The 26,067-nt window shown below is 39.8% G+C and overlaps 1 protein-coding gene and 1 long non-coding RNA gene across 7 annotated transcripts; both read right to left on the reverse strand.

Annotated features, from left to right (window-relative positions):
* Window positions 1-822: 822 nt before the first annotated feature.
* LOC131225202 (protein CHUP1, chloroplastic-like) lies at window positions 823-15,384 on the reverse strand. Of its 6 annotated transcripts, none has more exons than XM_058220686.1 (9): window positions 15,170-15,381; window positions 13,848-13,952; window positions 6,901-7,613; window positions 4,699-5,163; window positions 4,477-4,608; window positions 1,988-2,169; window positions 1,765-1,867; window positions 1,249-1,392; window positions 823-1,151 (listed from the first exon to the last, which is right to left on the reverse strand). In XM_058220686.1, the coding sequence occupies exons 3-9, from the start codon at window positions 7,453-7,455 to the stop codon at window positions 1,068-1,070; spliced, it is 1,665 nt and encodes a 554-aa protein (XP_058076669.1). In that variant the 5' UTR covers window positions 7,456-7,613; window positions 13,848-13,952; window positions 15,170-15,381; the 3' UTR covers window positions 823-1,067. The 6 variants fall into 6 exon arrangements, with proteins under 6 accessions (XP_058076669.1, XP_058076667.1, XP_058076668.1 ...); XM_058220684.1 differs by having other exon boundaries at window positions 1,756-1,867; window positions 6,901-7,462; window positions 15,170-15,379; XM_058220685.1 differs by having other exon boundaries at window positions 1,756-1,867; window positions 4,699-5,160; window positions 15,170-15,379.
* Window positions 5,577-6,550, reverse strand: LOC131225203 (uncharacterized). The gene is made up of 2 exons (XR_009161244.1): window positions 6,426-6,550; window positions 5,577-6,258 (listed from the first exon to the last, which is right to left on the reverse strand). It is a non-coding gene; the product is annotated as an uncharacterized LOC131225203 (long non-coding RNA).
* Window positions 15,385-26,067: the final 10,683 nt, after the last annotated feature.

Raw genomic sequence — 26,067 nt, forward strand, 5'->3', positions numbered from 1 at the left:
TTCTGGAGTAGATTGGAATTCTTTCTTACTCCATAGTGTTTACCAAGTCTTCAGGCCTACCTGACCGCTAGTTTCCGTGGTGGGTCCTGGGTCCGTAGACACCCACCAGATCCATTGATTCACTGGGCCAGTTCTTAAATGACTATAAATATTTCTACATAGAGGTCAGTTTCACTACAAAGCTTATTCTACAACACTTGTTCACTCACCTGCGTGTAACCGGGTTCCTGTCATTTACCTGTGTCTGGCCCACTGTGTTGTGTATGCCATCGAACTCATGTGTAAAATAAACCCACCATGATGACAGGATGCTACAATAATTAGGCCCATTCAACCATCAGGTGGGCCACACCATAGAAAACAATCGACGATCAACCAAAAAGCTCCAAGCTCACATGGTGACTCAATTGATTGTTGGATTGGTCTGATTTTGGGGCGACCTGCTCTCACAGCAGGCACGACCCTGATGGGCACGTTGGATGGCATACACACACTACAGTGGGCCCCACTTGAAAAAAATTGTAGTAGAATAAGCTCATACCACGCTGCAGAAGAACCAGCCTCATTGGCCTCATCCACAAAGAGGAGCAAACAGAACAATGTGAATCTTCAAACCATTCATCCACAAGCAGAAACCAGCCATTCCAATTGTATTCTAAAATTGTTACCACATAAATTAGCAACGTGGCCAAGGATCTGTTTGGGTAGGGGAACCAGCTAAATCGAGATTGTCCAGTAATGACTTGATCTCAATTACACCGGGCCCCACACCCTTCACTTCATATTCCATTGCACTTGATCATGACTATTCGAAGTATGACAAAAAAAAAACTAAGGACCCAAATATGTGATTAAATGGGAAAAAAAATGCTGCTCTGACATACAAATCAAAATGTGTAGGTCATCCGGCCCATCAAGATTGAGATCAAGGCTCAATCTGGATTTTGTGGGATACCACAGGCTCTATTGTATTTTTCTAGTCTTTGATTCGGCAATGGCACATTTGCCAACTTTCATCTATGCTATTCGTTAGTGTGTTAAGATGATGCTATTCCTACAAACAACTCTCAAGACCCGCCCCCATGCATCAGAACTCGCTGCCTTATATCTTCAAAGGCGCACATTGTTTCAGAATCAAGTCCTCCCACAAACTGCACAAGAAGATACTAGTTATAACTACATTGAGAATACATGCATACATGCACGAATACACACATGCCCGCACAAACACGAGGGATTATGAATTACCTGGTGTGCCCTATAAGCGAAGCGCACGCACTGACGTAGCAGCATCTCCTGTGCGGATTCCTTTTCCGTGTGCTGAATTGATTCAAGCTCCATCAACACTCTTTTCAAATACAGTTTGGCCAGTTTCAAAGAAGCCAGCTTTATCTGTATAGGGAACATACGAAACAAAATAACAAAACAACTCAGACATCGATGCAGTGTATGTGTTTGGATGCACAATCAAATAGAATTGCAGTATTAGTCTAATGAATTGGAACTAACCAAATTTTAATTTAGAATCCACATTGAAGGACAGATCCAATCTGCAATTATGTTACTTTCAATTTGGAACTGGAAGGAGCATAGGTGGAATAAGAAAGTCACTGTTATTCCACTTATCAAACAGGCCCTAACTGTTTAATAACAAGGTAGCTTTCATGTCTGGAAAATCAAGCACAGAGACCATAAGCTTACCATGCCTTACATAAATTACTCCATCATGTTTCAGGTCTGGATGGTAAAGCATACCTCACTAACCATGCCAGAATTAAGCATCCACTCGGTTGGGATTTTGCAGTCTTTGTAAGATGGCATGGTCATGTCTCGCAACTTAATTAACCTATTAATGCTTCGCTCCGACCTTGCAACGTACGACAATAAATAAGATAAATCAGAATTCCAACCCTCTGAAATAAATAACAAAATTCAGACTAAAAAATCAAACGAAAGAATCCAAACTATTTTCTCTCCTCTTACATACTTATCTAGTAAGCTTGCCATTTTCTTCAAGGCAGCTTCACATGGCATGGAGGAATCGTCCTCGTAGGATGAAATTTCAATTTGAAGCCGTTTTAGGTCACGGTATTCAAATGCGGCTTCTCGCATGGCATCGGCTTTTTTTTCAGGCCAGTCAAAATGCTTCAGCACAGATCTCTCATCAGCCTGTACAAAATCAATCAGGCAAGCAACAGCAAGAAGTGTAGCAGGTTAGCATCGACTTTCAAGATCTAGAAGAAACATTAACTTCGTTTTCATGGTCATTAGTAAACATTAGGTGCTAAACCCTTTCATGAACACTAAAAGCCTCATAAAATAGGACCTTAATTTGGGCCATAAACGGACAAGTTATAGAGTCCAACTTTTACTATAACGAGGCGAGTTATAGAGAAGTTCACATAGAATTCCCTTCTGTGATGAAACAATGTCCAGACCTTTTTAATGTATGACTATAACATGTCATTCACATGTGCTGTCTTTCCTGTTGAGGAGGTGAAGTCTCATATGTTGGAGACCTCTCTCTCTCTCTCTCATGTAGGGAGATGTTATCTCCTTCTCTCTCATGACTTCTCTTGTGGTTTCACTTGTGAACCCTAGTTTGTGTAGGACTTTGCCACATGCTCTCTCTCCTCTAGTGTGGTATATATAAGGAGGAGCATAGGTAGAAAGAGGTATTCCATTCATTCATTCATTCTTCTGAGGTGGATATTACTTGATGGGAAGTTCTTGTACATAGGAAGAGTGGGAGAGAGGTAACTCTTGTGCTTTTATTTTTCTTATTTTAGTGAAGAAGAAGGCTCTGTTTTGTCGCCCCGTGGACATAGGCATATTGCTAAACCAGGTAAATCTCTGAGCATCTTGTCTCTTGTTTTTGATTTGGCCCTTTTCTTTTTTGTGGTTTGGCTTGGACTAAATCGATCTTATGCAGGTGTTTTTCTGCTATGCTTCCATTATTCATGGAGTCAATGTATTTATAGGTCAAATAAAGATTATTTTTTAAGTGAGGATTAGGAAGCCAATATGAAACAATACAGTCACGGTGACTTTCTGTTACATGGATAGGATTAGTTTGGAAAGTTATGGAGTAGCTAATTTCCGAAAAGAAAGTTCTGTAGGACTATCTGTTACATGGATAGGATTAGTTTGGAAATTTACAAAGTTGCTAGTTTTCAAGAAGAAGGTTCTCTACAGGCAAGACATAAAAAATGTTTGCAACACCTCAAATGATTTATATGGTACTAGGGGAAGTGGTACGTGCAATGGGCATGTAAAGATGATGGGAGAAGGAGAAAATAACCGTGCTAGCCCAACTCGGCATGGTCACATCGAGCATGCCTACAACTAACTGAGCACCACGTGGGAGAATGTGCATGGGATCTACGCCATCCCTCAGGTGCTTTACATCATGTTTATCTGGGAAACTAAAACTGGGTCAGTCTTAACTCAAGTAGGCCACGCCATAAGGAGTTGGGATGGGATACCCTCTGTTAATTGTGTATGGGTCCCCGTTAGTTGTGTATGGGCCCCCCATGGTTTATATATGCCATCCAATCCATTCATATGACTATTCTAACCAAGATGAAGGTGCTCTCTAAAAATCACTCTATTCTGAAACTCAGGTGGATCCCACCATAGGAATTTAGAGGTTTTAGGCAGATTTCACTGTTGCCCATGGTGAGGCCCACCTGAACTTTGAATCTGTGTGATGCTCGCGATCAATGCCTAACATGGATGGTGCGCATGATGGATTGGTGGATCTCATCCACATGAAGTTGTCCATCCACATTAGACATGCTTCTTTTGGGGGATGATGTTCTATCATGAGCCAACACAACAGATGTACAAAGTGGACGTCACACAATCCTCATGGTAGTCCTCACAAAGCCTTTGTTGCCCGGATTCCCTAGCAATGTGGCTCGTGCATAGGAGAAAACAAGTCAAGCCAGTAAAATCCAGCTGTCAGCACCAAATGTGAGTAAAATTCTAACCGTATACTGGACACCAGCTAAATTTTCATCTTCCCCAAATACCCCTAGCTTCATCTAAAATGTTTTCTTATGTCTTTTGAATATTCAAAGTTCTCCACCCTAGGGAAACTAATTGTAGGTATAAAATTGGTCAAAGCACAGCTCGTGTTATATATAGTATAGATTTGCACCGATCATATCCCAAGAAAAATTCATGAAATGGGATAATTCAGACCATGAATTAGAAACTTCTGCATTTGAATCAAAATTACTCTGCCACACTAGTAAAAAGTACTGCGTTTGAAGCATTGACATACAAACATTTTGTTGGTCGGAGGATAAATATTATAAAATAAAATTTCAAATTTGATCAAAAGAAAATTTCATTGATAGAATGTGCATGTATTGTGTGTGCGGTTAAGGACGTGTGCAATGTGCTTCCCTAGTGATGATTAAATTTCAAGGTCAGATTGGGTAATCATCTCAAGATGGTTTTTGGGATTACCAAGGAAGACAGCTCTCCATCAAGCCAATCGACAAAGGTCAGGACATCCTCGATATCTGTATAAGCTGCAGCTCTAACTTTCTCTATAAGAAACTTGATGAAGTCCCCTTTTGTTTCTATATCAGCTTTTATCTACAAGAAAAGTTCATAACTATCAAACAGTTTGTGAGACCATCAAAAGAAGTAACTTACTACTGATAAGTAGAGATCTCAAATGCTTACAGCTAACAGATGGGCAGACCGATTTTGAATCTCACCAACTATGCTGCTGTGTGCATTAGCAGCAATAGGCTTACTACAATTTCCAGTCCCGAAAGCATCCTTCCTTCCAGCACGTTTTGTTAGTGAATGATAAAACTCAACAAGTGCTGGAGCTTTTCTCATGGTAGCTGCTTTAGGCAGGGCATGACGAGGCGGCAAAGGAGGCGGAGGAGGAGGGGCATTCATGGAAGGCAGGGCATGGCGAGGCGGCAAAGGAGGCGGAGGGGAAGGAGGGGCATTCGTGGAAACCTTTGGTTGGATTGCAGTAGGCATACCCACTGGCTCTAATACTGCAGATTGCGTCATACTAGTACTCTGGTCCTTGATGGCCTCTTTCTTCACCCTAACATGCTCCAATTTATTGGCGATGAGCTTCTGAACGTCTCTGAAATTAGGTCTCGGGACTTCCTCCACAACTGACTCCTCCTTCATTCAGTTCCAATGTTAATCACCTTGACCATTTAATTCATAAAATAAAAGAGCTACAGTATGATGCTTGATCAAAAGAACAATGTTATTTTGAACAATCCAACATTAGTTAGCAAAACTCCCTTCTTTTTAGGTTCAAAATTCCGTATTATTGAAAGACGAAAAACCTCATATAATCTATCAAACTTTTAAAACTTTGTATATTTTGGAAGATAGGCATTGGGCAAACTGATTTTTTTTTTTCTTTCAATGAAACACATTTAGAATGTGAAAATTTGTTAACATAGACAAATGAATTTATATGAGTATTACTTGAAAAGGAAGGATTTGAGAGAGGCAAAGAACACCATTCGACTACCTATATACATTGTTGTTCATACATATAGAAATTCTAGTTATTTTAATTAAAATTTTCTACTTTTAACCTTTTTTGCATGTAATACACACACATACACATGCACATATATAGTCGTTTTTTCACTTCATTTTTATAGTCCAAACCGTATTAAACCTAAACGTTTCATTCTCTGAATTTTTTGCATTTCCATTTCTTTTCCTGTATTTTTTACAATCGAGACTGAATTAAACACGGACATTTCCCATACGAGTTTTTCACCGTTTGCCATTTTACAAACTATGGATCCAACAATGGTACAGGTGGCACCCTCTTTTTGGAAACACCAGTCATCTAGTAGGCCAAATCATTTGATGGGCCTTGCCATGATATGTTGCCTACCCGAAGATCCTAGCCATCCAATGAAAATGGAAAACTACTACCACTGGTCTACATCTAATGAGGACCCAATAAATGATCATTATTGTCTACTGAGGCAGATATCTGGGTTGTATCCTACTTGCAGTGGGACCCACCATACGAATGATTCAGACCACCAAAAGAAGGGGCCCAAAATATGTAGTTTGTTACACCAGGCAAATTATCAATCAAACATTGTATATTTCCTCATAAGAAAAATCATATAACACGCTGTAAAGAGAGAAGGAACATGCTTATGATTAACTGAAAAACAAAACATACCAAAGGGAATTTGTTTGCAATCACACTGGTGGCTATAAGACATTTTTTAAACTTTCCTTAAATTAAGGGTGAGATTGGTTGCACCAAATTCATGAAATATCATGAAAATTTGCACCAAATTAGGCTGACTAGTCATGGAATTTTCATGGTATTTGGTGCAACCAAACACACCCTAAACTCTATCAAAATTATATAAAACAGGATATGCTCTAGACCATGATACATAACAAATCACCATGAAAACTCAAATTCAATTGAAATTCATAAATGGGTAATTCCCAACTTAATATAATTATTGGGCATGGAACACCACAACCTGCAGCAATAAAAAAGACCAGCAAATTAGGTAGAAATTGAAGAGATTGATAAATGTGTGAACTCTTTATTTTCATTAAAGAAACAAATCGTATAAATAATACATTGAATCAAAACAGAAAGCAATAACTATATCCTATATTTCAGCAATATTCAAGCTGACCTATTCTTAAGGAATACTAACAGAAAAATATTCGGAGGACTACATTCAAAAATACAATTGCAGTTGTAACTGCTGAAGCTGTTATACACCAGAATTTTTGACTACTTCTATAGAAATGTTATTTGAGGGGATCACCAAAAAACAGCCATCTTTCTCCAACTGATCAAAACACACCAGTTATTAACAATTATTAATAATAAAAAGGGAATTTTAATTTTACCTTTTTGTTACACTCAAGAGCTGAGATCTTCATTTCTGCAGCTGCAAGATCTTTTGCAAACTGCCTCTTCTGAGACTCAAGCTCAACATTCAGGCTCTGCAGCTTCTCCAACTGTGCTTTCAGCACTGATATCTCAGACTGCAAGTCCTTAACCAAATTCTCACTTACATCAAGCCTCTCCTGTAATTCCTTCCTCTTCCCATCTGAATCATCTTCAATTCTCTTGCAATTGGGGTCCAAGCGCCGCCCCAGCCGTGCATACTGCTCCACAGGCCGGTTCCCAGGCCGGCTCATTGACTTTGTTTCTTCCATTTCCCTACCCTTTTGAGGTCCCGAATCTTCACCAGATTTCAGCTTATTTATACCAAGAGATCTTCTTGCCTTTTGGGTGCTGTTTGTTTCAGGAAGAGCTGATTTTGGCCTTGTTTTAAGGCCTGGTGGGGCCCCATTGACATGTTCTGATCTTGGGCTGTCCATGGTTTTGGGAGGAGCTCTAAACCGAGGTGGAGGTGCTGGGGAGGTGGACTTCTTTTCAGCTGCAATCTCTTGCTTCATTGCTTTCCTGGGATTATGGTTCGCAAGGCAATACAGAGAGGAGGGTTTGGGTGGTGGATTGCAATGGATTATTATGAGATTTACTCAGAAAGGAAAGGACAGTTGTTGAGAGAGAGAGAGAGAGAGAGAGATCAAGTGGGCCCAAATCCAAGGGTCACCTGAAATGGATCAAGGGTTGACTTACATCAGTGCTGCCCTCGAGTTTGATACTCCATTTAACAGACTCCAATCTAAGGAATCAACAAATAATTAAAAAAGAGAGAAACTTCGATACTCTGGAAAAGCGTGATCGATGATACGAAGGCACTTAGAAATTACATACTTGGCATATAAGTGGGTAAAATTAAACGGTTCATATCATGGTTCCCAGCTTAGATGTATTATGAACCAGAAAATAGATTTATTTAAGTAGCTAACTATCGGATTGGTGGACATTTATTGGACGGTTAACAATGAACGATATACAATGGTCCAGTTTCAACAAACAAAGTGTATACGAATCAGAGGTTAGGATTGTTCATCCACTCTGCTTTTTGAACTGTGACTTAGAAACAGTGGATTTTAAAATTCAGTCGGTTTAATTTGAGTATAATTTGACCTAGAAACAATTTCTGAGTGCCTGTGTATCAAGCGACATATGCTGCCTGAGTATATCATACGACCAAAAAAGGAAAAAGATAAAAAGGCTGCAGTAGATCTTGGATTGTCGATTGACAAGGGATGCGGATTAGCAGCAGCCCTATGCTCCGTAGGTCCACCATGATGTATGTTTTATATCTACTCCGTCCATCCGTTTCTCCAGATAATTTTAGTAAATGGGCCCAGGTATGAGTCAGTTCAGAAGCTAAAGTAAACCACATCGCAGGAAACAGTGTGGATTGAACGCTCAATGTTGAAAACTTCTCAGGGACACGGAAGTTTCAGATCATGTTGATATTTGTTATGTACCTTCATCTAGTCTCGATTCACATTATGAACGGATTGGATGGAACATAAACATCAAGGTGGGAGCTAGGAAGGTTTCAACAGTGGGTGTCTTCATACCCCTTGTGGTGTGGTCGAGTTGAGCTTTGGATCTGACTTATGTTTGGGATCATACTCCAGAACGAGCGGTCTAAACGGATGGACAGACTAGATATAACACATACATCACAGTGTGGGCCCTACAGAGAGGCGGACGTCCGTTGACGAGCGACACGGGAAGGAAATTCAGCCGGTGGCATACTAGCCTTCAAAATATTAGTAGATACGGGCGTAGAAAAATACTGAGGCCATTCGTACGAGGGGAGATTCGGGAGACGGTGCGAGATCTGGGCCATTCATCAGGTGGGGAACACTATGCCCATGTCCTGACCAAAAAAGGTCAAAATCAATCCATCAGATGGTCACACATGTATGTTGAATATATATTTTCTTCTAAATCCGAACCTTCTGATAAGTAGGCCGGTCTGATTTCTGGACCAGGACTTGTTAATGATCTGCTCCATGTGGAGAGTGGCCCGGATTCCGCACGTGCTGCTGCGTTGGCAACACAAAAATGCCCCTTCAATCTCTCCTCGCGCAAATCTCCGAAACAAACTAGTTTGAATAAAATGAGCGGTTTCACGGTAGCTGTGGAATTTATCCGGAAAATGGCTTCTAAGGCTATTTGCACGAGGATAGATTAAGGAGGATTCGCAACACACATATGCTAACCTGCTTACCTATTTGAGATCCAGGCCATTCATCATGTGGGGAATACCGTGAGCGTACACAAATAATCATCCTGTCCACTCATTAGGTGGGACCTTGAGTGTGTGAGAAAAGTGGACCATTAGACGCAACAAAATGACGAATGCCATATATCCAGCATTTACATGTGGCCCACCTGATCAATCAACGTTCCTAATTTTTGTTCCCAGTTGAGAGAGCAGCCTAGCAAAACTAGCAGGTGGTTGGTGATAAGAAAATGTAGTAGAGTTGTGAAATCTAAAGCCAATGCTTGAGGGATCAGGCTGACGTGGAATGGTTAACAGTAATGAAGGGGGTTATTGTTGTTATTAATAAGAAGGGACCCACGTCGTTTTAACAAACACGTGACATCCTCTTAGATATGGCCAAAATGATGTGGGAAAAAGATAAAAAGACGAACAAAAGGAATTTGTCTGCTTTGGTATTCATTGCTAAAAGATTCATATTGTAGGTGCCACCGAAGAAGGTGGAGGATATAAAAATGATATTCATTGACCAACTAACATTTTGACGATCACTTCCGCCTGCATTTATGTAGTTTTATTATGTCCCCTGCTTTAACAAGAAATCCCATTCGTGTCCCTCGCCTGTTACGCGCAGGACACCTGGCATTGTACAGCGTTGCAAATGGGCGGGGATTGGGTACTAGCCCGGACTAGCTGGCAACGGACGGTCCTGTCAGGGGCTCTCTGAGGCCCACCGTTAGGTACGTGTTTTATCAACTCTGACCATCCATTTTGATAAATCATTTTAGGTGACAAGCCTAAAAATGAAGCAGATCTAATACTAAAGTAGACCACAACATAGAAAATAGTGGGGAATGAATGCCTACCGTTGAAAACCTATTGAGAGCCACAGAAGTTTCGAATAAGCTGATATTTATGTATTTCCTTCATCCAGGTCTATGTGACCATGTGTAGAAGTTGGATGACAAATAAACACCACAGTGGACCCTAGGGAGGTTACAACAGTTGGGTCATTGTCACTGCTGCTCCTTTTGGTGTGATTATAACGGTTGGGGCCATTGTCACCACAGCTTCCATTGGTGTGGTCCACTTGAGGGGTTGATCTACCTAATTTTTCGAGTTCATACTTAAAATGATCTAGACCTAGATAAAACCCATACATTATAAATCCATCTCTAACTGAGTGCTGGTGGGGTAATCCCCAATTCACACCCGTTGCAAATTGGGCAGCTGATTCGTTCAGGCTACTATGTGGTGTCATGTGATTAGCTCATCCAACATTTGTTAAAGTGGTCAGGTTGGGGTCACGCCGTGTTCCATCTGGCTATGAGTCAGTGTTACCTCAGCCTGACGTAATGCATTCCCTGCAAATTAATACTACAGTGTAGGGCTGAAAGTCGGGCGGGTTGAAGCTGACCAACCCATGACCGACACGATATTGGGTTGAGATTGGACAAGATGTATCGAGTCCAATCTCAAGCTTAGGATATACAAACACCAACCCGATAAATCTTGGGTCGGACTCAAGTTGAGGTCTTGGGTTGCTTGACCCAACTCAAACCCGATCAATATATAAGTTATTTATAAATTATAATTGAGTCTAGATCATATGAGTTGAAGACATAGGAATTTCTGGTGATGTCGGGTCTCATTGGTCCACATCATTTCCGATGACTCAAGCTAACAAGAAATGTTAGATTTCTCTCCCAGATAAATTGTGTGCTATACAACATGACTTTTAAATGAGTAGTTATTTTATATTTTAGTTTGTTTGTTTAGAATAAATGAAATTCTTTACGATAAATGACTACATATATAATTAATAAAATTATAAATATAAAAAATAAGATGTGTATTAAAATATAATAAACTAATGCAATCATTAAAATATTAGTATGTATCCACCCGACCGAACCTACTTGGGTTAGGCTTGGGTTGAGAATTCCCAACCTGAGGTTGGGTTGGGTTGGGTTAGGGTTGAGGTACAAGAACCTTAAGTTGGGTTAGGGTTGAGCACTAACCCGACCCAACTTGCCCAACTTTCAGCCCTACTCCGGTGCATTTGACGCTTGATACTCATGCATCTGGGACTTTGACGCATGACGCACATTAATTCAAACGGACTAAATTGTGGGAGCTACGGTCCCTAAGTCGATGTCCAAAATGAGACTTGATTGTAGAAACCTGACCTCTGATTCACGGACATTTGATAAGAGCCATTCGATAATTTTTCATTTTAACCATCCCTTAAACGTCCACCAATCCAATATTCAGGTAACTATATAAGCTTAATGGTTCATGATATATCTAAATTAGGACCCATACTTCAGATAGTTTAGTTTGAATAGGTTACATATCTCGTATGTAATTTTTCAGTGCTTGCTTATGATCCACCGCACTGTACCAGAGTATCAACGTTTTTCTCTTTATGCAATTAGGAACGTCTACTTCGAGCTACTAGCTTCATCTGCGGGAAACGACAAGTGCGTGTATGAGATCGGGGCCGCCCATCAAGCGAACTCTCTGGGAGATATGCCATTGCTCCAAAATCAGGCAGGTGGTAGACTAAGGTGGGGCACACTTGTAACGAAGAAGCGAATGGATGAGAGGAATTGAGCATTGAGCAATGGTCCTGTACATGTGCGGCTGACATGATAGTCGATCATATTGGCATCCCAACTGATGGACGGATCATCAGTCTCACACGTTTTCGTCGTTACCACGTGTGAAGAGATTGTGGGAGGAAGCGAATTCCAATAGGAGGTCGACTGATCCATCCGACTCTATCTGGGCTGTCCAATTAGTGGGTCCTCTCAACATATGACGTTGGCTGAAAATTCACAGCAAGCAGGCGATCTACGATGCGGATTGCGTACTGAGTAACTCAGCACGCTGAGTAAATCCTGGGACCCACCCTGATGTAAACTGTGTGTGGGAAGGTTTCAACGGTGGACGTTATTATCCCCGCTATTTCCTCTAAGCATGCTCCACTCGAGCTTTGGATAGGAAGCGGATTGCGCGTTGAGTAACTCAGTAGGCTTAGTGTGCCGTGTAAATTCTTTGAGGTCCACCATGATTTATGTACTTTATCTGCTCTGTCCATCCATTTTCCCAGGTAATTTTAGGTATTGAGCTAAAAAATAAAACATATAAAATGTTCAAATGGACCACACCATAGGAAACAGTTGAATTAAACTTCTACAGTTGAAAATTTCTTAGGAGGCCACAGAAGTTTTGGATCAAGCTTATAGTTGTGATTCCATTCATCCATGTCTCTATGATCTTATAAACAGGTTGAATGACAAATAAACATCAGCTTGGGGCCTAGCAAGGTTTCAACGGTGGAAATCATTATCCCCACTGTTTCTTGTGGTATGATCCACTTAATCCTTGGATATGCTTCAATTTTTGGCTCAACCCCTTAAATTAGATGTAAAAACGTATGGACAGGGTGGATAGACCATATACATTCAAGGTACTTAATTCTTGCATATGCTTTAATTTTTGGCTCAACCCCTTGAATTAGATGTTAAAACGTATGGACAGGGTGGATAGACCATATACATTCAAGGTGGGCCCAATTGAGTTTACTCAGTATGGTAAGAGCCCACTGATTGAGTACATAATCCGATTTCCTTTGTATGCCTCAATTATACACTTCTGAGCTAAAATGAGTTTGAAAATCGGACTAATGACGTGAACAAGGGCTTGTTTGGGAGTGTGGATTTGAAATCCTCCTATTATTTTTGGCACCTGGACTAAGAATAAACTTTAATTCAATAGTAGCTATGGATATTTATGGGGGTTTGAATTTAATCACTAAATCAACTTTAATATCTCTAAGTAGTGATGTATGTAATGTTTGACACAATGGTTGTAATAAGCCCGCTAAAATATATGCTTTCCCAAAAATGACGAAATTTGAAATCTCGGATGGGCCACAAGCACAAAATTATGTCCAAGTGACTAACTAACGATTTTTAACTATTGATTTACATGGCCAATATTTAAACGGTGTTGATCATCATAATAAAATAATTATATTGATACAAATGATAATCCAATTGTTTTGGAATATCATTAGTAGGCCATGTGCCCAATAAAATAATAGCCTAACAACATATACGTTGCACCTGCAACTCTTGGAAGGATTTTAAATGTAATCCAAGATCTTACCTTGTATTTTAAACTCCAATTTGAAACCACGTTACTCTGTGGTGTCAAACAACCAGGGATTTGAAATCCACTCAAATCTACGGTGTCAAACGACCCTAAGACACCTACGTCATGGTAGGCCCCACAGATTTTTTTATTTTTTTTCAGCCGGCAATTGGTCGCTGAGTTGGTACGCAGTCCGCGTCCGGCGATGCAAACGTTCTAACGCTTGGCAGGTGGCGAGTAGGAAGTGTGCGACCTATATCATTCTGACAGTTCAACTCATGTACCTCATCATTACCCAAAAATCAGATTATTCCAAGGTCGAGGTGGGCCATAAAGCTTGTATTTTAATTTATGTGTGGCCCACCTGTGTTGAATTATCCTGATTTTTTGGATGAAGGCCAAAGAGGGGTGATTACCTGATGGACGGACTGGATGTCGTGCACGTGAACAGCCTGATCCGTAGTTATAATCGGCTTCCAACACGCAACTTCTCATAGAATAAATTTACTAAAACGCCCCTGCTGAAAACAGTACCTGACCCTGAAAGGCTGAAACGAACGATAGACAAAAGCTCCGAAGCTTCGTCCTCGTTCTTCTTCAAAGGCACTTAACCGAAACTCCCATCAACAAATCCAACGGCTGTTGAAAGAAGAAAAATACCAGCCATTATTTTCATTATAAGAGATTTTAAAGTTCACATCAGAAGCTTCTTTCTCAGGAAGCGATGTAATCGGGAAAAAAATACACTTCCATTGAAAGTGGTGAAATCTGTAAATTTGGAGGAGTACGAGGCTATTTCTGTAAATGCTATTTATGTTGAAAAAAACTCAGAGAAAGCGTACTCGCGCATATCTACTCGCACGCTCGTACGATATCCTGGCCGCTCATCGTGCGATCTTCACTATGGATGTGTCAATAGCAAGATCGCACGGGCCCACGGTCCTCAAATCCAGGAGCTCCCATCTCCCATCCAGCTTAAATTTTAGGTTGGTTCACATCTATCCGGACCTGTCCCGATGAGCTGACCTAGTAGGTCACACGTGTGCCGCGAGTACCTTTACTAGCGCTGGAAAATATAACGAGAAAAATCTATTTTTGATATTTTCAGTAAATTCGCCCAATCTACTCGCGCTGTCTGCCCCACCATGTGATCATCAAGGCGGTTAATGTAGTCGTAGAAGGTCTCCCAGTAGATTGCGCGCGTGGAGACAATCTTACAGATCAGAAAATCAGAGATCTTCACCGTCCATAGGAAGGTGAGTAGGTGACATAGAAAACTGCTTTCTCGGCCGTTGTTTCATCTTAATATTATGGACGGTCTGGATAATCGCATGGAAGGTAGAAGCGAGAGCGGATTAGGTGGGCCTTGTTAGCATTTCGGGTTCGAATTATAAAAAATAAAAAAAAAATCGAGAAAAAATACATCTTCCATGGAAATCTGGGGGGGGGGAAGATGCAGAAATTGCTCATTCTCAGCAACTTAGTCTTCGAATTGGAAAAATCAAACCAAAAGCCTCATTTTCATACTTTTACAGTACAATCAAACAGGAGAAATCTCAGTAGAAAACCTCATTTTCAGCCATTTTCTCACTGTAAATCCACTAAAAAGCTATCGTTTTGAAGATGGAAAAATCAGAGTAGAAAACCTAAATTTTCATGAAATTCCAACAAGATCGCCTTCGGAAATCGAGAATTTCACTAGAAAATCTCATTTTCCGATGTTTTAGCAGTTAATCTATGAAAATGAGAATCGTAAAATCAACCACGACACCTTAAAAAATCGTCGGATACGCCTTTGAAGATCGTATATTGATGAGAAAATACGATTTTTAAAAATATTTCTAGCGAGAAAATACCTGAAATTGCAGCTTGAATTTCTCATCTCATCCGTTGCAATTTCGCGCCCGAGATGGGGTGGGATTTGGGCGTTTTATAGCGTCTGATGGAGAAGAAGATGGCGAGCTTTTGTTGAAGAGTCGGAAAATGGCTTTTCGGCTCGGGTGTGGAAACTCAAACGACTAAGGCTGCTGTTCTAACTTGCGCTGGGATGTAACGATGGGCTTAACCAACGCACCCAAGATTTATTTTTCTTAAAGTTACATGCCTGTCAAAATATTCTTCGACTCGAAGCATCTCCCATCCATAGGTTAGCGCGAGTCTCTTCCCTCGCGCGCATCCGGCGGGTATAGTGCACCAGAGGCCATATGAAAATTTAGTCGGATGATCCGAACCGTCCAGTTGTGTAGTCGGATTATCATAACCATTAATCTTGGTGAATGAGTGTGAATCTCTGGTCAAGTATAACAAATCGAGGGTTGGGACTATCTATTCAGCTTGACTGAACGTGGCCCATCCAAGTAATGGCCAGATGATGGGATGTTTCGATAATCTGACAATTTTCACACGTGGCAGATTTGCATGGACCATGAGTGGGTTATGAGAAATCTCACGTTGAAAGATACGTCATTCCGATTACATGGGATCCCAGAGCTGAGGTTTTTCACATTATACCCGAGTTTGGGACGCGGTTTGGCTAGTGACGCTGCCACTGGCCAGCTGGCTAGTGGTCGGTGCTATGTGGGCCCCACCATGTTCTATATGTTTTATCCACACCGTCCATACATTTTTAAACATCATTTTAACAGCCAATACCAAAATCGAGGCAGAAAAAAAACATCAGGTGGACCACACCATGGGCAAATAGTAGTGATTGCACGTCTACCATTAAAAACCTCCTAGGGCCCAATGTAATGTTTATTTGACATCCAACCTGTAAATTAGGTCCTACAGACTCGGATGAAGACAAAAAACAAATATCAGCTTGATCGAAAACTTTTGTAGCCCCAAGAAGTTTTTAATGGTTAGATTTCAATCAACACTATGTGACCCACTTGAGATTTTTATCCATCTCATTTTTGGATTCCTACAATAAAATTATCTGGAAAAATGTATGGACGGCATGGATGAGACACATACATCATGTCGGAGTCCACAGAGCACCGACCACTACCCATTGGCTACTGTCAGGGGGAGTACCAATCGGTCGTTTCCGTTTGCATGAGTTTGCAGTAACGACAAGTGGGACCATGTTAAAGTTATCCAGACTATTGGACGTGGATTTCCTGCCACAGGAAGTTAGGTGGGGCCCAGTGTAATGCTTGTAATAAATTTGCCTGATCAAGACAGGACATGGCCCCCCAAAAATGAGACAGATTCAAAATTTAAGCGGGCCGCATGAGAGTAAAATGTGAGGACTGAATGCCCATCGTTGAAACATTAGTGGGCCATATAAGTTTTGGGTTAGGCTAATATTTTTATATTTTCAGTTTATCCTAATAAAAATGACTTTATAAACAGCATGAATGGCATATAAACATCACAGTGAGCCATGTAAGTTTCAACGGTAGCATAGCCCTAACCACTTTTACCAAAATGTACAGGTGAATTTCTGATTGTGAGGCCCACCATAATGTATTAACTTACATTCATGCCGTCCATGTCCATCCCTACTGAAAACTCATTTTAAACTATGATTAAAAAAAAGAAAAGAAAAGAAAAAGTAGATAATTCTCAGGGAAACTATGGTACAGGAAATAATAGTAATTAATTATTAAAAATTTAGTGTGAGCCACCAAAGTTTTGGATCAAGATGATATCTGCGTGGTCTCTTTATCCAGGTAAGTGTGACCTTATCAACAGGTTGGATTGCAAATAAGTATTATGGTGGATCCATGAAGTTTTAATGGTGGGGATTCAGTCATGATTGTTTCCTGTAGTGTGGTCCGCTTGAGATTTGGATCTGCTTCTTTTTTTTTTATAATGGCATAAAATGAGTTTTCAATATGGTTGGGCAGTATGGATTTAAGGAAAATACATCAAGGTGGGCCCCACGGTCAGGGATCCCACCCACATTGGAAATAAGGACTTTGCACATGGATCTCCTGAACAATCCTTCTATATATTGTCCACGAACGGGGGATTAGAGGCATGCACGCGTGTTAACTTGGCACGTGTACAAGATCCATTAGTTAGGAAGATCAGACGGTAAACATGTCCTGGCATCAAAATCAGGTTGGTCCACTGGTCCGGTCTGCAAGATCCATTAGTTAGGTAGATCAGACGGTAAACATGTCCTGGCATCAAAATCAGGTTGGTCCACTGGTCCGGTCTGCAACAATATCCCTTGAACGTGGACACCAACTGTTGCTTTTCTTTTCTTATTGTCTACTTTTCCATGCACGTTTGGCACGTGTATCTTATATGGCAGTAGATAACAGTCAATACTATACGCATAAAATCTGTGGAGTCAGCTGTATTAAGTTGTCTGATCCATGCGGTTCATCCGTTTCTACCTGCTCATTTTGTACGACTCAGATTCAAATCTCATTGGACCACACCACGGCAAACAAGAGGTATTTAGAGCCTACCGCTGAAAATTAATTTTAGGACCATATATATATATATATATATATATATATATATATATATATTCAAAGTTAAAAAATGGGTAGGTTTCATATGAAAAGTACTCGTCACTACTGGTATAATAAACAAATACAATTTGCGTATGTGATCCCGTGAAATATATGGGTCTTATATTTCAATCCATTGATAAGGAGCAATTACAAAAAGCTAAATTAGCATAAGTCTCTCTTGGAATCCTAAGTATGATGATACCAATAGTCAAATCAATCTATATATGTCTCTCTTCCATTAATCGTAACAAGTTGGAGTTATTCAAATGATCATATTTGTCCAATGAGAAATGTGAAATGAAAAGCGAAAGAAATAAGGTCCACTGTTTAGAATTTAATTTTGTCCCTTGTTTGGACTTCTTTATCGATTTTTGCCTTTGCATTTGTCAGTTTACAAATTAATTTGTTGAAGATATTGATTTGTGTAAAGAAATCTAACTCATCCATCGTCTTCAAAATGTAAAGTTATCTCTTTATGTATAGACAATTGAAGAGTTATTTCGTCATATAGATGCTCTTCAATTTTGCTCATAGACTCGTGATAGTCATCTCATTAATGTTGTTAAAAGACTTCACTGACAAGTATAATTAAATTGCATTAATCACCACCTGATCAGGTCCATCCCAATTATCTTCTTTCATTGATTAAGGACATTTCAATTTACTAATGGGTGCTTGCCGCAACTCTTGCTAAATTAGAAAGGTTTTAATCTTCAACCTTTATAGTTCAAAATTATTTTTACTTGTGAATTTCTCTATCTTGAATTGTACATTCGATCTTCTTGATGTCATGTCTCAAATTGTATATGAAAACTTAATGTTCACTTTGATATCACTTGCTAGGGACATAACAAGCTCTAACACGACTTATCCGACGAAGAAGCAACCTTAGATAGAATCACACAACACAATTAAGAAAGAAAATTCAAACAACCACATAGAACACACAAATTTTACATAAAAATCCCTCATTAAAAAAAAAAAAAAAAAAAACAATGACAATAATTTACTATGAATAAAAAGTCACAAGAGATGAAACAACTTACTGATTTTAAAACCCTAATTTCCTCCATTTAAAACCCTTCACTCTTTAAGTTTTCTCGTATTCTCAAATATCTTATATTGACCTAATCCACATTTACAAGAAGCGACTTGTATACTCTCCGTATGCAATTAAAAACAAAATTCACACTTACACATCATGTTCAGTCAAATCAAATGAATTTCTATTGAATCAATGAAACTGACATACAAACACATCACTGCAATCAATGGATCTAAATCTGAATTGTCGGTTTCATTCCAAAATAAGCTTAAGCATACTGCATAAGATTAAATGAACTTCATCAACATAATCATGGTTTTTTAGGTGTAATTGCAAGTACTATTTTTCTTTTTCAAAAGCTAGCGAGAGTTAAGCGTTACTCATCTATAATGTACTGACAACTTAAAAGCAAAAACAAGTAGCAGTATGAACCCCATCTTTCAATATCAATTGTACAAGACATTCAAACCGTACAAACCGTGGGCCCTGCCATATGATCACATGGTGCAAAAATCAAGCTGGACCAATGGCTACACCGACCTAATCAATGGAAAGCTGACAATCTGACCGTATACATATGTGTCTCAACTAATAAGTGGATGGAAACAGTTGATAGTCATGGTGGAACTCACCCATTTCACGGCTAAGATCTTCTACACGTGTGACACATGGTGCAGATGGAAGTGGTCGGTTCTCATTATTAAATGCTTAAATAGTCCACGAGGCCACGTCACCTCACGTCTCTTTCCTACTTCATTCCTAAGCGGGCGCGGATTAGCTGGATGCGGATGGGCGCGGATTAGATACTGACAAGGTAAGTAGCCAAATCGCTACTGAAGTGACGTCACCAAGCTATGTGGACCCCACCATGATGCATGTATTGTATCCATACTGGCCATCCACTTGGAGAGATCGTGTTATTGCATGAGATAAAGAATGAGATAAATATAAAGTTCAAATGGACCCCACCATAGAAAACAGTGGGGACAGTGACATCCACCGTTCCAAACTTCTCAGGGTCAAGCTGGACCAATGGCTACACCGACCTAATCAATGGAAAGCTGACAATCTGACCGTATACATGTGTCTCACCTAATAAGTGGATGGAAACATTTGATAGTCATGGTGGAACTTACCCATTTCACGGCTAAGATTTTCTACACGTGTGACACATGGTGCAGATGGAAGTGGTCGGTTCTCATTATTAAATGCTTAAATAGTCCACGAGGCCACGTCACCTCACGTCTCTTTCCTACTTCATTCCTTAGCGGGCGCGGATTAGCTGGAAGCGGATCGGCTACTCCCTCTGCCACCAGCCATTGGCTAGTGGTCGGTGCTCTGTGGGCCCCACCATGATGTATATGTTTCATCCATTCCTTCCATATATTTTTATAGATCATTTTATGGTATAAAAGAAAAAATGAGATATATATCAATCTCAAATGGACCACATTACAAGAAAATGTTTTGAATGGATGATGACCATTAAAAATGTTTTGGGGGATATAAAAGTTTTGGATCAAGATGATATTTATTTTTTCCCTTCATCTGGGTATAAAAGACCTAATCAACAGATTGGATGTCAAATAAACAGTACAGTGGGCCTTAGGAGGATTTTAATGGTGGATATCGAATCATTATTTTTTTTCCTGTGGTGTGGTCCACATAAGATTTTTTTCCTTATCATTTTTTATGCTAAAAGCCTAAAATGATCTGTAAAAATGGATGAAAGACATACATCATGGTGGGGCCCACAGAGCACCGACCACTAGCCACGGGGCTGGTGTCAGGGGGAGTAGCCAATCCGTCGCCGGATTAGCTACTGAAGTGACGTCACCAAGTTCCGTGGGCCCCACCATTATGTATGTTCCGTATCCACGCCTTCCATCCATTTGGAGAGATCATTTTAGGGAAATACCAAAAGAATGAGTTAAATCCAAAGCTCCAGTGGACCCCAGCACAGAAAACAGTGGGGACAGTGACGCCCACCGTTAAAAACTTCGAATGGCTAGAAAAGTTTTAGATCAAGCTGATATTTGTTTTTTCCCTTCTTTCATGTCTTTTTCAACTTTTGAACAGGTTGGATTTCAAATAAACACTATGGTGGGCCTTAGGATAGTTTCAACGGTGGGAATCACTCTCCCCACTTTTTTCTGTGGTGGGGTCCACTACAGATTTTTATCTCCCTCCTTCTTTGGCTCATGCCCTAAAATGATATCTCAAAATGGATGGACGGTGTGGATACAACACATACATCATAGTGGGGCCCACATAACTTGGTGACGTCACTTCAGTAGCGGACTCGCTACTCAACCTGTCAGTATCTAATCCGCGTCCTTCCTTAGCCAATCTCTCAAACCAAATCCAAATCATTTTAGTAAAGAGTAAGTTGTACTCATTTTCCAAACTTGATAATCCCACACGTTTTAGCCCAGCCACATACATGTTTCTGTATGTGCCAACATCGTATGCATGTGGACGATCCAAGCCATCCATTTGATGGGCCCCTACCTTTTTTATTTGCACTTATCCTAAATTCAGCCTAGTATACTCATAGCTAGTGCATACACGTAGAACATAGCCCAACTCTTTCATCCATCCATTCGTTTTGAGCATTGTGGGCCGTGTGATGAGTAAACCAGCCTGATTATCGGGCCACAGCATCTACACATTGGGCCTGCATAATCGATAGCTTAGATCTCTCACACGAGTGCCATTTTGGCACACGTGGGGCTTGTATCATGTGTTGGATTAGCAAACCTACTCATTTAATATAATTATATAAATGAATATCCTTTTTGGGACAAAGCCAAAGTCATTCAGGTAGGTTGCCTCTCTACATTTTTTTAATATATATTATATTTCATACTCTGGCTGAGTGTTAAGCTTGATACACAGGCATACAGAAATTGTACACGTGGCATACATAAACTCAAATCAAACAGATATACCGTCAAACCCATTGTGGCTAATGTACCCTCTGAAGATGATACTGGCTGAAAAAGTGAAGTTGGATGGTCTTTCAATTTTAACCGTCCAATAAATGTCCATCAACTGATGGTTGGATGGTTAAATAAGTGTAACTTTCAGTTCACAATACATCTACATCAGAAAATATTTCGGGCAGTTTAATATGAGTTACTAGTATATGCTACTCATGCAATTATTATGTAATTTTTAAGTGCCAGTGTATTGTCCTCGCACACAGCCAGAGTATTAAAGTTATTATTATTATTATTATTCTGTAATATCATTTTTCACTTTTTTCCTAGGATGCATTTGCTTTTCCTCCTTTTGAGCTTCTGGACTCCCCAAGGGTGTCCATAAAGTTGAGGCAGTGGGCCATCCCTTATATTCCTTAAACAGAAGGCTAGGATTTGGAATTCCACATTAGAAAGAGGTTTGTCGGTCCCGATCCTGATGGGCCGATGGTTTTGTAATCGAGACCGTTGATCGAATGGGACCCACTTAGATATGGGATGCCCAAAAATTCTTTTGGGTACTCCCATTCAAAGTGTAACCACCAAAGCAACGGTCAGGATCACCATATCATGGTCATCCAAACATGAAAACTGGTCGCATCAGGACTCTAAGATGCCCAAACGCATCTTGGCATGATAATCCCTCAAGGTTGTAATTCGTGGTGGGGTCCACCTGTGATTTGGATCTGCATCTTGAGATGATAATCCCTCAAGAAAGTAATGGTGCTTGAAAGCTACACAAGGTTGTAATTGGTGGTGCGTCAGATCATGAATTTGGACGTTGATCGGATCATGGGTCAACATCAATCGTGGATGGTGACCGTAGGATCCAGACCAATTACATTTTCATCGCATGAAAAACACACGGGCCGAGCTTACTAATTAGATAGATTTATGTGTCCTTTTGCTTCTCTTTTGTTAAGCTCTTTGGGTTTGGGTGGGGCCACAATTTCATGTGGTGTGGCCCACATGCGTTTTGGATCTGCCTGATTTTTAGAATTCTATGATATTGTGGTCTTGCAAAACAGATGGACGGAGTGGATTTGTCACGTACATATCTGTGGGCCCCACACAGTCCTGGCACAGGAACATCTCTGTGCCTGGGTCACAGGCAATCAGGCTTCAACCAATGGAATTTTGGTAGGAGGGAATCCATCCAAATGAGGATATAGCTTGGCTTGTACGGACAGTCAAGAGATGGACCGGATTAGGTGCGGTCCGGCCTTAGCCTTACCCAACATAGTACGGCCCTGACCCTGGGCCCACCTTGATGTATGTATTGTATATCCATGCCGTCTGTCCGTTTTTCCAGATCATTTAGGGCATGAGCCCAAAATTTAAACAGATCCAAATCACAGGTGGACCACACCACATAAAGCAGTGGCGAATGACCATTAAAAGCTCCTTGTGGACCACTAAAGTTTTGGATCAAGATGATATTTGTTTTTTTCCCTTCATACAGGTCTCTGTGACATTATGAACAGGTTGGATGGAAAATAAACATTACGGTGGGCTGTAGGAAGTTTTTAATGGTGGGCGTTCGATTAGCACTGTTTCCTATGGTATAGTCCACCTGAGAATTTGATCTAGCTCATTTTAGAAAAATAACTAAAATGATCTGAAAAAGAAGATGGACGGTGTGGATATACAATACATACATCAAGGTTGGCCCCACCCACCTAATTGGGTGAGGCCGGGCCGCACCTAATCCTCTCCGCTCAAAAGAGTAACGTGCACTCCTCCTCCGTGGTAGTTTGTAGAGGGGAAGTGGTTGCAACGAGCATTTCAGATGTGAAAGTGCCAACGGCCTTGATTTCTTATGATCTTGTCATGCGTGGAGACAAATTAACCCTTGAACGGTTTTCACTTGATGCACATGGGCCACATGGTTTGTCTCGTGGCTTGTTGGTTGTGACCCACTTTTAGTTTTCAGATTAATATAAAATTTATTTTATGACACCTTCTTTTAAAATATTTTTAATAAACTACATTTTTAATATATAAAAGGAATGTGTAGTGAGTACAAATTACTTTATATGTGTCCAAACAGCATTTACATTTGACTGCTTATTTGGGTCAGTAAAAATAATAATTATGATACTTTTATATTATTTAATGTCAAATCATTTAAGTAGGCTTATGTTTTTGTTTGGATTCAAGAATTTTGCAATAGTGCTGTGAAAATATGCAATGATTATAAATTCTTTTACCATCTCCTAAATGCATATATATTTGATTGACATTTTCATATTTGATTTGATAGTGATAAAATCTTAATTACAATGTATTTCCTTTAAATTGCTACCGTAATTGGTAAAAGCAACAAGCTTTTAGATTTCTTAGAAGCTCTAGAAGCAATGGTGTGAGGAGAAAGGGCTCCAACGTAATGTTTCCGTGAAATTCAACATAGCCACTAGGTGCTTCACTCCATTTTATGCTTAAGATCCAAAACTCGAACTTATTCGTAATTCAGCGTAACCACACGATTGAATAATATATAGTATACAGGACAATGCTCACCCTTCAAATAATTTTCCTTGGTGTGGCTTACTTGAATTATTGATACGACTAATTTTTTTAGCCTCAGGCCTAAATTTTGGTGTGACATTTAATGGTTGGAATGAATTTCTTATAATCATCATGGTGGGCCCAATAAAAAATCAAGAGTAGATGTTCTTCTTCAAACCCTTTTTTTTTTCCCTTCTACTGTGAGAAGAGTGAATTCTCACACACATCATGGTGTGCCCGGTAATCAAGGGTGGGTGTCTCGTAAAATTTTATTTCTATAATATTAATATCTATGTTTTGTTTTACAAGTAGGGAGAGGGACACCCGCCCTTAATTCTTGTTATGGCTCACCCCGTTGAGTATGTAAAATACACTCTAGCCATCAGATTTGTAAACCCACTTTAGCCTTAAGGCCAAAATATCAGCTTGACCTATAATTTTGGTGGGCCACACCAAAGGTAAATATTGAGAGAGATGTCCACCCTTGATATTTGCAAGGCTCATCATGATGATTTTATGAAATCTACTTCATCCATCAGATGTCATACAAAAATTTAGGCTTGAGGCTCAAAAAATAGGCCCATCCATGATTCAAGCAGGTCACACCAAAGAAAATAGTTCGAAGGGTGAAAATTGTCCTGTGCACTGTTTCTAATTATTTGGTCATTTAAATCATAGATGAGCTTAACATGAGTGAAGCACCGGTGATCAAAGTGGATTTCACATAAATATTACCATGGGGCTCACCCAAGCCACCCACCTATTTGGCTGCATGACATGAGTTAAGAAACATGACCGAAGGCAGTGGGATGATAATTACATAGATTGGCGAGGTAGTTTATTAAAAATCATATGAAAAAAGTATAGGAATATATAAAATTTATATTAATTAAATGAATTTTTTTATAAATTATTTTTTAAAATATGAATAAAATTTGTTTACAAAGAAATTGCTATATCTTATGTAAGCCTTAAATTCTAAATATGACTTTTTCAAAATGGTAAATTTCAAGTTTCTATAAACAATAAATGGCTTTTAAATTGGCTCAAAATTTTCAACATGATTCAAAAGAAAAACTTTAAACACAATTAGACTTCTTCAACCCTAAAAATATTAAGACTCATGATTTATTAAAAATAATAAATTTTTACTTAAAACACAAAATCATCCATTAAAACAACTCGCTTTTGAAAAATCATCATGATCCAATTGGCTTTAGCATTGGTGTAAATGGATGTAGAACTTGTCAACAGCTTTTTAACAAAATATCACTTATGCTTACTGAGTAATCACAAAATTATAGGCTGACCCTTTTTTGCCCGATTTCCTTCAATCCTGCCTACTCCTACATCAAATGTTTGGGTAAATTATCATGGCGAGATGCATCAGAGCCATTGAGCAACTTCTCGACAAGCATTGACGGTCGCAGTTTCAATCATCTGCATGTGATCAACCTATTGGGTCACCAAGTTTAAATCATAAAGCGGCTAGTTAGGTTTTGAGTCACAACCCACCCAAGTCAGGGGTGACTCGGACCAACTCGAATTTTTCTAACTTCTCCTGGTCCGGTGCCAAACCGGATCAGGTTTTTGACTCGGACCAACTCTAATTTTTCTAACTTCTCCTGGTCCGGTGCCAAACCGGATCAGGTTTTGACCAAGTCCAAGTGGTCGCCTGGGATGCTGTTTGCCTGTGATCCCTGACTGTAAGAAGTTCTTACAGTCAGGAGCTAGGCGGGGCCATT

This window comes from Magnolia sinica, chromosome 14 (assembly GCF_029962835.1).
Source record: "Magnolia sinica isolate HGM2019 chromosome 14, MsV1, whole genome shotgun sequence".
Lineage (NCBI taxonomy): Eukaryota > Viridiplantae > Streptophyta > Magnoliopsida > Magnoliales > Magnoliaceae > Magnolia > Magnolia sinica.

What these genes read in the sequence shown, in the direction of transcription:
- LOC131225202 (XM_058220684.1), bottom strand. Translation starts at nt 7,455, where the DNA reads ATGAAGCAAGAGATTGCAGCTGAAAAGAAGTCCACCTCCCCAGCACCT. An exon ending in GGTCTGCCCATCTGTTAGCT is followed by an intron (nt 4,609 to 4,698) that starts GTAAGCATTTGA and finishes CTTTTCTTGTAG; the next exon opens with ATAAAAGCTGATATAGAAAC. An exon ending in ATTCTGGCATGGTTAGTGAG is followed by an intron (nt 1,393 to 1,755) that starts GTATGCTTTACC and finishes TTCCCTATACAG; the next exon opens with ATAAAGCTGGCTTCTTTGAA.